General features: G+C 36.7%; 1 protein-coding gene across 9 annotated transcripts in view; it reads right to left on the reverse strand.

Moving 5' to 3' along the window:
• The window catches only part of STAU2 (staufen double-stranded RNA binding protein 2), a 365,226-nt gene that overhangs the window by 200,173 nt on the left and 149,956 nt on the right, over positions 1–15,097 (reverse strand). For all 9 annotated transcript variants that reach the window (XM_053661197.1, XM_053661198.1, XM_053661195.1 and 6 more), the window contains one exon: positions 11,124–11,184. In XM_053661197.1, the coding sequence (XP_053517172.1) occupies positions 11,124–11,184 (61 nt within the window). The remainder of the gene's footprint in view (positions 1–11,123; positions 11,185–15,097) is intronic.

The following is a 15,097-nucleotide window of genomic DNA, read 5'->3' on the forward strand; positions in this document are numbered from 1 at the left end:
TGCTCTTTAAGGTCTGCAGCTTTAACCATGGTCTCTACCTAATATGCTGCCCCTGAGTCTCCAGGCTCTACTGGGGCTTGACTTTTAGTTACCTGAGAACAAGGGAGATCCTTACAGCAGTGTGGGCCTCATGATTGGGACTCTTTTTTATTTCCCAGGGAGGCCTGAGGCCATTCATCAGGTAAGAAGACATGAGACCAAAGAAGGTACTCATTGGACCACCACAGTCATCCTCCTGGAGTACTGAAATAGACCACCCATGCTCTCCATGACCTTTGGCTGCTAAGCTGACTGGATCTCAGAAATCTCCCCTTCCCACTGCCCTGTTATTAAGATACAATGGAATGGGGGTACTTTCATGGATACCACCTCTCCCTCCCCACAGGGCTCATTATCTACCTAGTCTTCCAGCCACAGCTGTTGAGTCCCTAGTTCTGCTCAATTTTTAAGCAAAATGTATACTCTTTCAGAAGGACACAAAAATCAACAATGTAAAATCTGAAGGAAATTCTACTGAAAATTAAACTAAAAAAGGGAAACGTTGATAATACAGGAGGCTACGCATGTGTGGGCACAAGGAGTATATGAGAAATCTCTAAATCTCCCTCTCAATTTTCTTACAAATCTAAAACTCCTCTGAAACAAATCACCTTTTTTGTAAAAGAGCAAATAAAAAAAGGCTGACATTTGTCTTAGCACAAAAAGTAACAAAGAAAAGACAATGTAGCAGAGCAGTAAATATACCAGATGAGAGCCATGCTATCAGAGTTCAAGTCGCAGTGGCAGGTAGCCTCCTCTTAACCCCACTTTCCTCATCTGTGAAATGAATTAGACAAGAGGAACTTGAAAAATCTCCTGCAGCTCTAAAAGTCTATAAATCATCTTAACACAAACCAGAAAGCTTGGAATAAAACAATACACTTGAATAACATCACTCCAAAAGCCTGTTGAGTGTTTTTTTAAAATGAGCTATTACTAAAGATTTTTACGTCTTAAGAAAAATCATATAATACAGATGGCTGCTCCACTGTCAAAACAAACATTTCACATGCTTTCTCAGCCATTTCAATGTTTTTACCTGATCTCCCCAAATATCAACCTGGTATCTGAAACACCATATTGGACATTTTCCATACTATGAAATGTTCTTAAAAAATAATTCTGCCCTTGCTGGTGTAACTCAGTGGATTGAGGGTTGGGCCTGGGAACCAAAGGGTCACCAGTTGGATTCCCAGTCAAGGCACATGCCTAGGTGTGGGCCCTGCCCGCGGTAGGGGGCATGTGAGAGGCAACCATACACTGATGTTTCGCTCCCTCTCTTCCTTACTTCCCCTCTCTAAAAATAAATAAAACCTTAAAAAATAATAATAATAATGCTAGTATATGATATATCACACATCCAAGAAATACATACTTAATTTTAGTGGGATTTCTCTAAAATGTTATTCATTTTTTCTTAATTATCAGCAAACTGATAGATCTACAAACAAATATGTTGTCTACTAGGGGCAAATGCAGACCTTGGAGTCAGAAAACGCACATTCAAGTCTTCACTACATCCAACCCGTGCAGTGTGATCAGGCAAGTTATATAATCACCCAAACCTCAATTCTTCAGTTTATAAAACGAGAGACTAGACATTCCCCAACCTTTACACACTTCTGATTTTGTGCCTTGTTTTCCTCCTTCTCTGCGTACCATGTCCCAAGTGTCTGTTTTTCAGGCAGACTATGCTCATTTGGTAACGCTACACCATCCTGTTTCTTCGACCAAAGACTGCCAATCCGAGATTCAGAACAGCTTGAGATATGAATTCAGATACAATTCTACCTTGAAGCAAAGAAATCTACTAAGAATGAATGCACTATTTCTATTAGGTTGAAATACCAATAAAATACCAAATATCAAGTCCAGCAATAGTAAGCTGAGAACAAAAGGTTTATGAGGAAAAAGTGAAAATACTTTTTTTTTATGTGTTCAACAGTCTCAGACACTATGCTATATGATTTTTTTTAAGATTTATTTATTTTTAGAGAGAGGGGAAGAGAAGGAGAAAGAGAGGTAAAGAAACATCAATATGGGGTTGCCTCTTGAGCACCAAACTGGGGACCTGGCCTGCAATCCAGGCATGTGCTCTGACCAGAATTGAACCAATGACCTTTCAGTTCGCAGGGTAGCTCGCAACCCACTGAGCCACACCAGCCAGGGCTATATGATGTTTTTTAAAGTAAAAATGGACTGATTTTTTTCCCCAAATAACATGTTCCATTTGATTTTTAAGTTTTTGCTTCTTTTTTAATTGGGTGATGGTTAATCATGTCTATCTTATAGATTGAACAGCTTTTTAAAAAGCAATATCAACTTTAAAAAGCTTTATTAAAATCACCAATAATACCAAAAATACCCCAATGCAGTCAATGAATACTTCCTGAACAAATTAAGGAATGAAAGCTACATCCATTATACACAGAAGGTGTAGGGAGACTGTCACCACTATCTTCCCCAACAGCCTCTAACCACGCAGTTCCCTGTTGCTTCTTTTAGTCAACACTTTGACTACCCTCACTCTTCTTATTTTCCATGTCACAATGGGATTTTTTTCTTTTCAATTACTTGTACTCCGTGTAGTAAAAGCAAAAAGATCAAGGACCAAGAACTTCTTCATTCACGACTGTTTTAACCAAATAAAACTTTAAATATATGTTAAAACACAATAAAGACACAGTGATGAAAGCTGGTCCATAAATAAGTAGGTACACAGAAGAGAAAAAGCCCAGAATAAAACCAAATAGATACAGAATCATCATATCTGATAACAGGAAAGTCTCAATGCAGTGGGGATTAAATCTGATCCACACTTTCAGTATGAACCCTGGATGGATCACAGATTGAAAGAATAAAATTACAGAAGTTCCAGAAGGTAACTTATAACAATTTTTTTACAATTTCAGAATGGGGAAGGCATTATTAAGATTACAAATGCCTAAAAAGACTATTTAAAAAGGCCATTCAAATACACTAAAAAGAAAACCAAACTTTAAAAGAAAATTCCATCATAAACAAAGAAAACAAGAAAAATATTGGCACATACATATACTCATCAAGAGGAACAAAAATACCGACCACCTAACTTTAAAATAATAGCTATGACTATGTCATTGACATAAAAAGTATAAAAATAACTCAAATGTACAAAAATATACTCAATCTCATTCATAATAGGAGAAGTGCAAGATAAAACCACATTGAATACCATATTTCAACTATCAGGATTAGTAAAAATGCAGAAGTCTGATAGCACAGTGTTACTGCAGTAGTGGGGAAACGTAATCCCATCTACAGCTGGTGGAAAAGTAAATGTTAATCCCATCTAAAGCTGGTGGGAATGTTAAGTCTGTACTGAGTGTAATCTGGCAACATCCATTAAAATCCTAAATTGACATAATCTTTGACTCAGTAATTTCACTTGTAGGAGTTTATGTAACAAATATACTAACACACATGTGATATGATATATGTGTGAGGCTTTACACTGTAGCATTATTTACAACAGAAAAATACTGCAAACAATCTAAATGCCCATCAGTATGTAACTGGTTAAATAATAACAAAGCCCTATACAAATTAATATAGAAGGATCTTTGGGACACATTTTAATTGAAAAGAGAAAATTGTAGAGTAGTGTGTCTGGAATGGTAGCGAATAAAATAACATATGAGTTCTGTCCAGAAAAAGTCCAGCCACTGTGAATATAAGAACAGTTGGCATGACATTGATGTAACCTGGCAGACAAGGAGAGTGGACTGGAATTTGCATGTGTGAACAATGACAACCTCACTGTACTAGTCAGTGTGGTAGACATCATTGAATGAGCATGTGTACTATGTAGCCATCGTATTCAAAATCACTGAGTGAGTAGAGCAACAAATCTGCATCAAAATTTGCATTAAGCTTGAACATTCCTCCCCGGAAACTATTCAGGTGATTCCAGAAGGCCACAGCCTCTAGGCAACTGGTGATTGGCAGCTTTGTCACAACAATACAGCTGCTCATGCATCACATCTAGTGCAGTTTTTTGGTGAAACATCTAATCACCCAGGTAACTCAGCTCCCCTACAGCCCAAATTTGGCACCCTGAAACTTCTGGCTTTTCCTAAAATTAAAGTCACCATTGAAAGAGAGATTCCAGACCATTGATGAGGTTCAGAAAAATATGATGGGGCAGCTCATGGTGCTTAGGAGAACTGTGTGAGGTCCTAAGGTGCCTACTTTGAAGGGGACTGAGGCATCATTGTCCTACGTACAATGTTTCTTGTATCTTCTATCTTCTTCAATAAATGTCTCTGTTTTTCATATTACATGGCTGGATACCTCTGGACAGACCCTGGATATCTAAATAAGCTCATACGTGTATAAAAAGATTCCAGAACAGTGCCAAATAAACTAACCAACCATGAGTTACTTGTTTGGGGGGATGGGGGTGGAAAGTGTGCTAATGAGGACAAATATGGGGAGAAATTTTTCACTTTCTTTGTATTTTTTATTTTTACTGTTCAAAAATGGTAACACAGCCCTGGCTGGCATAGCTCAGTGGATTGAGCGCGGGCCTGCGAACCAGAGTATCGAGGTTCGATTCCCAGTCAGGGCACATGCCTGGGTTGCAGGCCAGTTCCCAGCAGGGGATGCATGAGAGGCAACCATACATTGATGTTTCTCTCCCACTCTTTCTCCTTCCCTTCCCCTCTCTCGAAAAATAAATAAATAAAATATTTTTTAAAAAATGGTAACACAGTTTAACCTTTCCTGAGAAACTATAATACTAGAGTTAGAAAGCTCTAGCTTTCTAGACAAGCCAATGAATAATCACAAGTTTCTTTGATAAAGAAAATCAATTGAGTAGTTCTTTCTTCTTCATTTTTAATTTATTTTTCCATTACCATTTATCATTTATGCACTAACACTCCAATTTTCCATCTTTGAGAGACTTCTACCTGTGCCATTGCTATGCTCTGTTTCAGTTTTCAAAATACTGGTTTTAAATACCGTTCGATCCCCATAAAAACTCTGGGAATAAAGAGCACATATTTCAGATTTCCACAACAAATTTCAGAAATCAAAATTTCACTCAAACTTTAGAAAACTACGTATTTCTCTTCTTGTTTAAAAAAAAATCACAGAAGTGGTCTTCAGTATAGAGTTGGCTGCTCTCCTGCTTAATACATGTTTGTTTAAATGCAACTGGACTGTGCAATCAGGCCAAAATTGCATACATATGAGTGTTTTAAATATACTTTTTTCCTGATTATAAAAATAGTATGTGTTTAATTAAGGAGAAATAGTCCCTTATAGTTTTCCCTATCTTTTTGTAGTTAAGCTCGAGAAAGAATGGGCCTAAACCTGTCGTTCTTATTGCTTCAGAAAGGCAGAGCTAATTCACAATCCTAGCAGCGGTGTGTCAACGCCTGCTTCTGCAATAGCTGGAGTCATCATTTTTAAAACCTTGCCTATTTTTATGGATAAGAAATTATATAATATTTAGCTTTAATCTGCACTTTCCTGATTGCTAAACAATTTTTTTATTACTTAATGTCTGTTCTTTCTGAATGGCTCCTTAAGTCCTCTGGCCATTTTTTCTATTGGGATATTTACTTTTTATTAACCTCTTTGTGTCCTTTGTGTCCATTTAACCTGTTGCTGTGTGTGCTGCAGTCTATGCTTTCTGTTTGTCATTTGCCTTTTTATTTTCTTGTGCTTTTCCTTGAATCTTTTTAGTTTTTATGTACCTAAATCGATCTCTTTTTTCTTTGATTTCCTCCTTTGCTCATACTTAAAAACACTCTCATACTCAGCTCAATAAATGCATTCCTAAATTTCTCATGTGGTTTTCTTAAGAAACATGCACTTGAAATCACTTTTGTATAAAAATATGAGCCAAGCAAAAGTTTTTAAATTCATGAAAATTTAAATCCCTTCAATCTGTCCTGAGAATATTTCAGAGAAATAAGCTACCTGTGTTAATATAATTGAAGACTTATTTTCTAGTTTAAGATCCTTTCTTCTTAAATGAACAGGTCTTGAACTATAACCTCAACTGGTCTGACTAACACAGAAACAAGCTTAATGCTGTCTCTCATCTCCCTAGAATCAGTGGGCAAGAAAAGAGAACCCTGGTCAGAGCAGTAAAAACAGCTAAAGCTTCTCACCACTCTGGCGGGTCCAACACAGTCACCAATGTAAAAGGGGAGGGTCATCTCTCTAGAACATCTGGATCATCCTTTGCTCAGAGGGGGAACACATTTCCACCTGCAGGCTCAGCAGGTGCAAACAACAGCAACGACATGTGAAAGTCCTGCTGCCCCAAACTGCTTCAACTACGCAGCCCTCTATTTACGGGCTACACTTTGTTCAAAGGCCATTAGTTACATGGGGACTAGGCTGGGCAAAAGTAGCTCATCGATACTTTTTAAATAGATGGCTACAGGTCAGCTATTCTCTTAGATTTCCAACACAGTATTATTGTTAAATAAATGATTAAGTTGGACTGGTCAGCGTTATATTTAAATCTAATTGGATCCACCTAACTTAGTTATCTCATTACAAAGTAGTTTCTATTATGGGAGCCCCAAAAGGAAACCATAGAGGGAACTGTCCCGAAACACTTAAATAATCTATTAATGTATTATCTGAAAAGTGCAAACCTTGCCCAACAAGAAAAGAATAAAAGATGTAGAGGTGCTGAATACGGAGCACAGAATTTGGGAAACATGCATATGATCTGTCCAGTGGCAGGTCACTGGCACGGTTCAGCCTCTGGTTTCCGGATGCACAGAATTTAATAATATACAGCTATGGCACAAAATGACAAAAAATTTGGTAAGGCAACTACAGTACTGAGAAGGCTAGTGCAAACTCTAATTCCATCCCAAAAATATTTGTCCTGGGTCATCTCTAATGAACCCAGAAGAGTCAGAATATTTCACAGGGGCTAAATAAAACTTTTTAAAAGGTTAATGGAAAAATATTTATGTGAAAAATGCCTCCAAATAATCTTTTAGTGGGTGGATTCGGCACATACCACTGAATACCTTTGAGCTTAGTCCAATTTTGAATTAAGCTAGAATTCACCTTTAAGAACAATGAACCTGTTTTTAAGTAAAACTCTGTATTAATAAGAAACATGGAATGTGAATACAAAAGAAAGATATTATCAGCTGAACTATATCTAAATATTTTACAAAGTTTTCCATGAGCCATCAGATCTTTAAAATGCATAATCTTTTACAAAAATTGTTCGTCATTCATCTGTAAAAATCCAGCTTTTTATGTGTACGCCAAGCATTAAATTGCCCTGTGCTAAATTTAACACAAGCCTCACGTTACAGAATTACGTTCTCTTGCCCTTTAACATGACTATGACAGAGATTCAAAGGGTAAAAACACACTTATAGTAGTCTACCTTCAACTGCAATTCAGTCCAATGAAGAAAGCCTGAGAAGCAAGCAAAAATTAGGTCCACATTTTAAATCTGCAGGCAATCAAGCCAGGACCCAAGCTATGTAATCACAATCACTTGCAAAACCATTTAATTTTTTAGTTGTAATTGTTAGCAGTTTCTTAGGACTGTAATCTTTAAAATAATATCTTCCACCCAAAAAATAATAATGTCTCCCACTTCAAAAATTAAATGCATATGGTCATGAACTTTCTTTGTCTACTTATAGTTAGATGTTAACTACGTCAGGTTAAAACTCTCTTCTTTCCCCTTTCTAATTCTGCCTTCCTCTCTTTTACCTTTTGTATATTACAGTTGCAAGTTAATTCCATATTTATCCAAATAATGTTTGGCTAAAAATCTCATCTAATTACAATTTGTGAAGTGGAGTTTCACAAAGAAAACAATGAATAAGAGTCACTTTATGATGACATTCTGTTTTTTATAAAGTAACATGTTACCTTTTCAGATGTTATTCAAGAAAAGCTAATCACTTTACAAAGGTTACATAATTAAAGATTCTCAAAACAAGGCGTACGATGAGTTTCTCCAGGTCAGACACCACGTCGGCAAGGCAGGCAGCACCAGCAACCTCAAATTCCTATCTCCCCCCACACGTGCCATCCTTGAGACCCCTGCTCTAACCTCGGCCTGTGAAACACCAACACAGAAGTTTTCTTTACAGGACACAAACCACTCAGGGAAAAATTTCAAACTTCGGGAACTAATTAAGTAGAAGTATATTTAAGCTAAATGCACCATAATACATGAATTTAAATTAAATTTAGGTAATGGATGTATCACTTGAGTGATCAGTTCCTAAGAAGAGACCAATTTCTCCCCAATGTTGTCACTGAGTAGCTCCGAGCTGGCTCCAGAGGGAACTAGCCCATTTCAGAGTCAGGTGGCCCTCATCCTGCCTGGTACCCTGAGGCAGGGACCGCTGGGTGCTCACAGGGAAGGGCCTTGGAAACAGCCTTCTCACCCCTCGCAGTTGAGAAGGGATGAGGCACCATCCTCCTTTCAAATTCTCAGTGTTAACTACTGTACACAAGAGGAAGTTTAAAGTGTGTACAGCACGGCTGTTTTAGCCTGGTTTCAAAGAACTTTATCACATCAGAGACCATGCAAATCTATTCATTCTTACATGTTTCTGATCACTGAACCTCATTGGCCACTTTGCTCCCTCTTCTCCCACTTGCAAAGAATTTCCCGGATCCATTAGCAGTTTAAAATCAGCAAACACAAATCTAAGAGCCAAAATATCACTGTTTAATAATGGAGTTTGCAGGTTATTTATAATGTGATTTCATCTTAAAACTGTCAAGCTAAGACCTGACTTCCAGCCCTGACTGGTGTAGCTAAGTAGGTTGGGTGTCGTCCTGAAAACCAAAAGGTCGCCGGTCCAATTCATGGTCAGGGCACACGCCTGGGTAGTAGGCCAGGTCCCTGGTTGGGGGCGGGCAAGAGGCAACTGATCAGGTATGTGTATGTTGCTCTCCCTCTCCTTCTTCCTCCCTTCCCCTTTCTATAAAAAATACAATAAATAAAATCTTTAAAAAAAAAGAACTGACTTCCATATTCAAATAAATAATGTTTCTATTCTTTGAAAAAATATCTAGTGCCAGAAGTAACTATTCAAGTATAAACTATATATTCTTTGGTCACCATGTGCATGCAAAAGACATCTGACAGATAAAAAGCATAAAAACGGAATGTTGGACAAGCCTACCCACAGTTATACGTTTATTAAATAAAAGGAGGGAGAAGGCACAGATGGAAATCACACTCATTACACACTTACTAGAAAACAGGTACTGTGCTATGTACTTCACATAAAACCGAAACCAATTTAATCTTCTTACATTCCCTTACCAAGTAATTATAAACCTACATATTCAAACATCAAAGGAATTAAAAAACTCAGAGAATCCTGAACTGATTCCATTTTTTCTTTGGGATACCTGCTAAGCTATCGCATTCATTATATATGTATAAAATCAAAGGTTCAGAATCCTATTCAATTATTTTAATTATTCCCAGAAACTATCTCATAAATTCCATTACATCACTGAAATATTCTTTTCAAGAGGCTAGTTTTGATGATCCAAAAACTCAGTTCTTATAAGCATGCTTTGATAAGTTTGTTGTTAATTTCATTATACATCAAGAGAAAAGCTGCTAATATCAAGAAATAAATTATGACAATTTACAGAATGAAGTTTATTGGACATCCAGAGGGATAAAGGAAGGAGACTAGGGGTGGAAGGGCTATGCCTCCACTGGCCCTTCCCTTCTAAGGGTCTGCATTGGCTGTTTGTTTTTACCGATTTACAGTAAAACGGTACCTCAGTGAAAATACATGCTTTTCAGGAGAGGTAGGAGGAAGTTAAAGATAAATGTTTACACTTCCAATGCATAACAGCCTGATCCCATGCCTTTGAAAAAAGAAATACACTGGAGTGGGTTTTAGGCATCTTTTAATATTATTATAATTAGAATGTAATTTTGAGCAATGTTATTCTTATATTTCTGATATTTCAACAGTGACTTTAATAAAATATTAAAAATTCTAATGACAGCAAAATGGAAATAAAATGTTTATTGCAATGTTAAGTGAAAACAACACAGCACAAACTTACATCTACGCTGTACATGACACTGACCATCATACCTATTTTCCATGGAAGACGGAGGGCTCTGTCGTTTGCAATGCATGAGGAAAATCTAAATGGAGACACTGGGTGTGGTTGACTTAGGATGATGATGTAAGTCAGCATGCAGTGAGTGTTTAGGGCATCACGCTTTGCATTAAAGGAAGACAGAGGAACATTCTGAATTGTTAATAGTTTTAACAATTGATCTTTAATTGTAGAAACAATCTTATCAGTTCATTAAAGTTCTGATGTAGCTTCAAAACGGCAATAGACAGAAGTCATAAATACTATCTGATATGGTAGAAATAAAGAAATCTTCACAGATATCTAAGAAAAGTTGAGCAAGCTCTTTCCTAAAAAGGCATAAAATTATTATACATTCAGATTTACTAAGCCATTATCCTCAGTCTTAAAGACCAGGGACAGCACAGCTCTCAGATTATTGTGACAGAACAGGAACACACTGAATGTTTGTAATCTGTGTTTTGAACAAGGATCATACAGTTGATTTTGCAATACTTTATTTAGGTTATATGTGAACTTAATCTATTTTAATTGATAAAACAATCATTTTAATGTTAAAAAACATACTTATGTAAAAAGTTGTATTTACCTAAAAAGAATTACAACTGTAAACATTTGTTTTTGAGTATAATGAGCTTATAGATCATTGTTTTTCTCTTTTGATTCTTTCAAACTGCAATAAAATTATGCTGTAATAAAAACAACTTAAAAAGAAAGAGTATCATCACTATGTGACTGAAATGCTATGCTGTCTGCTATGGCTTCACCATATTAAGAATACGAGTGCCTACGTCTTCCAGCAATTCCACAAAGCAAACGCCACAATGTCCTTGTACCCCTGTAACACCAAATATGGCACCTTGAGTCCAGACAGACCCAATAAATAACCAGTGACCTACTAGTCACTGAACCACCAATAAACACCAGCATAGTTAAAAGTAAAAACTTACTGTTATTTGTTGGTTCAGGAAAACCAGCCTTTGGGCCACTCCATCCTTTGTTTTCCCCTGTCTGAAAGATTAAATCAATTGTGAAAATCCAGAGAAATAGACTATTCAAAAAGAAACAAGCTAAGAAATCAATTAAGCAAGGGCAAAGGTCTCTCACATAGTTATTCAGCTTATTCTCTCCACCTCTGATCGCAGGGCCATGGGCACAAGAGCAGCTAACTTGAACAGTATTATCCATCCCTCTTCTACATTCAAATCTATTTTTTATGTGTCCCTCTGCCTTTACCCTCATTGACATTTACAATTTAAGTCATTGAGAAAGCCCCATATTAGCTATATACAACACTCACTCTATCTAGGTGGTTAAAGGTAAACAATTCTTATTCAAATAGTAAACAATAATCATCATGACAGTGCTAAAGAGACAAAAGGAGCTTCTTCACCACTCCTGAGGACAAATTAACAATAGAAGTATTACTATGTCTGTTCTGGAAGTCCTTTTTAAATTTTTTTTTTAATTTATTTTTAGTGAGAGGGGCAAAGAGGGAGAGAGAAAAAGAAGAATTGATGTGAGAAACATAGGTTAGTTGCATCTTGTGCCCTCAGTCCAGGACCTGGCCCACAACCCAGGGATGTGCCCTGACCGGAAGTCGAACTGGTGACCTTTTACTTTGCAGAATGATGCCCAACCCAGGGAGCCACACCAGTCAGTGCCTGGAACAGTCCTTGACATTGATCACCAAATACTGCTAATGACATATATAACAAATTGAAAACTAAGCCTTAACTTTAAGTAAAACTTGTAATATCCTGAATTTCACCAGATAATTTGACATATGTTTGGTGTAAACTTAGATAGTCTGAAGTAGTAAGTATACAATCAAATTAATCAGTGACATTAACTAATTATATTCTCTTTTGATGGAGTTGATATTATTGATGCCAGGTACTCCGGGAAAGAAAAGGCACATCTCCCATGATAATCAGCATTGTATACTTCTTATCAGATGACAAAGATCAAGGGGCTACATTAAATCCAGCTATAACTAAAAATATAATTCTAGCACATAGTTTGCCACTTTAAAAGGATGGAGGAGGTGTAAATGTTTGTAAAAATGCAGATTTATGTTGGTGAGGAGCCAGGGAGACTCCCACTTCTATGTTCTCTGTGACGTACAAGATGAGATCGCAGAATGAGAGGGTTGCTGATCAAGGGTAATATTAAGTTGGAGGAAAGTGTACATAGTAGGGAATAAGTCACTTTCATGAGGAAAAAAACAGACTGATGAGAAGAATGCAGATTCTCAGGCAAAGTCGGCAGTAATAAATTTAGCATTTCACACAACCTTGCTTATTTCTTCTTCTACTAACAACCAAAATTATTTAAATATTAGATTATATTCCGTATGCCTAATTTTTCACCTTCAACTGAATCCCAAGTCTACCTGCTACTTTTGAAGGTGAACCCTGGAAGGGCCTGAAACAAGACAACTGTTTGGAAGTCTTCCACGAGGCTATGAAATATCCAGGTTGCCTGGCTGACCTCAAGCAGATAGATTTCCTACAAGGTTTCTCTTAGGCTAAAACACAGAAAGTCTGGACACCATCCACAGCTGAGGGTGAGATCGCCACCCCCAACACGGCAAACAGGAGATGCAGTCCAAGGTTACATCCTAGAAGGTAAGGTCCCCAGCTCCCTTCCTCATTTGGGCCTCAGAAGACCCAGGGCTTCTAAGCCAAAAGCAATGGCAAACACAATATAGGGAACAACAACAAAAAAACCTCTCAGGTTTAAAGAATCCTCAGATACATAAAAAAGTATTATACCCATTAAACAAGAATAGGAGGCTGTGGGAATATGCTGGAAATGAGGAAGAGCTCTGAGATGTCAAAAATATAAACAGCCGTAGTAAAAAATTTCAAAAGAGGGTAGAATACAAAACTGATGAAATCTTATAGAAAATAGAACAAAAAGAAAAAGAGATACAAATAGAAAAGAAGAAAAAAGACAGGAAGGAAGGAAGGGAGGGAGGGAGGGAGGGAGGGAGGGAGGGAGGGAGGGAGGGAGGGAGGGAGGGAGGGAACAAAATCAGAAGATCACCCATAAGAACAACAGATATCACAGAAGGAAATAATAGCAAAAATGATACAAAAATTATCAAAAAAATAATATAAGAAGTTTCCCACTTTAAAAGTATGTAAATTTCTGGATTGAAACCCAAACACCCAAAACACTTTGCCCAACAATATACACATCAAGTTAATTATCCATGACACTCCCAAACCCCTGAGAAAAGGAAAACTGGGAAAGACTGAAAAGTGAGAAGAAAGGTAAAAGTTTCATATATAGGCAGCAGAATCAAAGGGCACTGGAGTCTCCAAAGTAATGATGGGAGGTAGAAAATTTGGAGCAATGCCTTCAAAACCCTGTGAAAAAATTATTTCCATTTTAGAATCATACCTCAGAAAACTATAAATCAAGTAAGTATCTGGGAAATGTAAAGGTATTTCAGACATACAATCAGAAAGCTACTAAAAGTATGTGCTCCATCAAAACAAGGAAGTAAATCAAGAACAACAGAAACTGTCTAGAAATCAGGCATCTGAACAAGTGAGAGAGAGACAAAAGGAAATTTCAGGATAATGGTGAAAAGAGAAGAGTTTTGAACAGACCCTTCAAAGAAGAGATATGAATGGGGCACAAATACATAAGAATCTCAACATGATAGTAAAATGCAAATTAAAATCTAATGAGATCAAAACCAGTAATATGATCAAAACCAGTAATACCAAGAACTAGAGAAGATGTGGGGTAATGGGAGCTCCAATATTGCTGCGGGAATGCAAAATGGTACAGCCTCTCTGATAACATCCTCACAGCTCCTTCTAAAGTTACAAATGGACTTACTATACAAATACGCACATATAGAATACACTATAAGAATATGTATATATAAAGACTTATACATCAACTTTACAAATACAGCCTCAAGCTGTATTACAGCCTCAAGCTATAAACAACCCAAATTTTCCTAAAGAATAAAATAATAATAAATTCAACCTCATAGATAAATCTGAGCAACAAGAAGCCAGATGCAAAAGACTATATACTGTATGATTCATTTTATATGACATTCTAGAAAAGGCAAAATTATAGAGACAGAAATCAGATCAGTGCTTGCCAGGGGATGAAGAGAGGGGAAGAGATTAGCTACAAATGGGCATTAGGAAACCTTTTGGGATAACAGAAATGTTATAAATCTTAACTGTTGTGATGGTTAATAAGTGTATACACACGCATGCACAAACATAATTGTCAAAATCATTGAACTGTACCTCAATAAATCTAAATTTTTTAAAGTAGCAGTATTTTAATGCATACACACAGAATTTCTCTGTGAGGATATTTATTTTATTCTTATTTATCAAATCCTCATATAATAGTCACTATATTTCAGACATTATCTAGATGCTATACAAATATTAATGCACTGTGGGAGATGCCTTTAGGAAGAGACTTATAATCTAAGTGTCTCAGACTAACATTTTTTAACATGTGAAATTATCACTTTTTTCACTGTTTACTCTTTTGTGATATTTTAATACTTTCAACCATGTACATATCTTGCTTATTTAAAAAAAGAAAGTAACTTTTAAAATATTGCTTTTATATAAATGTCCCATAGTTGGGACAAAATACTTAGTCCCAAAGCAGTATTTTTATCCACTCGTTACTCATGGACACTTGGGCTGCTTCCATATCTTGGCAATTGTAAACAATGCTGCAATGAACATAGACGTGCTTATGTTCTTTCAAACTAGTTTTTGGTTCCTTCAGATATATTCCCAGAATGGGATCCCTGGGTCAAAAGGCAGATCCATTTTTTTTTTACACAATGGAATAGTACTCAGCTGTAGAAAGAGAAGAAAATTTTACCCTCTGTGACAGTATGGATGGACCTGGAGAATATTAT

The sequence above is a fragment of the Artibeus jamaicensis genome, unplaced genomic scaffold, assembly GCF_021234435.1.
Source record: "Artibeus jamaicensis isolate MK-2021 breed Jamaican fruit bat unplaced genomic scaffold, CSHL_Jam_final scaffold_916, whole genome shotgun sequence".
Classification (NCBI taxonomy): Eukaryota; Metazoa; Chordata; class Mammalia; order Chiroptera; family Phyllostomidae; genus Artibeus; species Artibeus jamaicensis.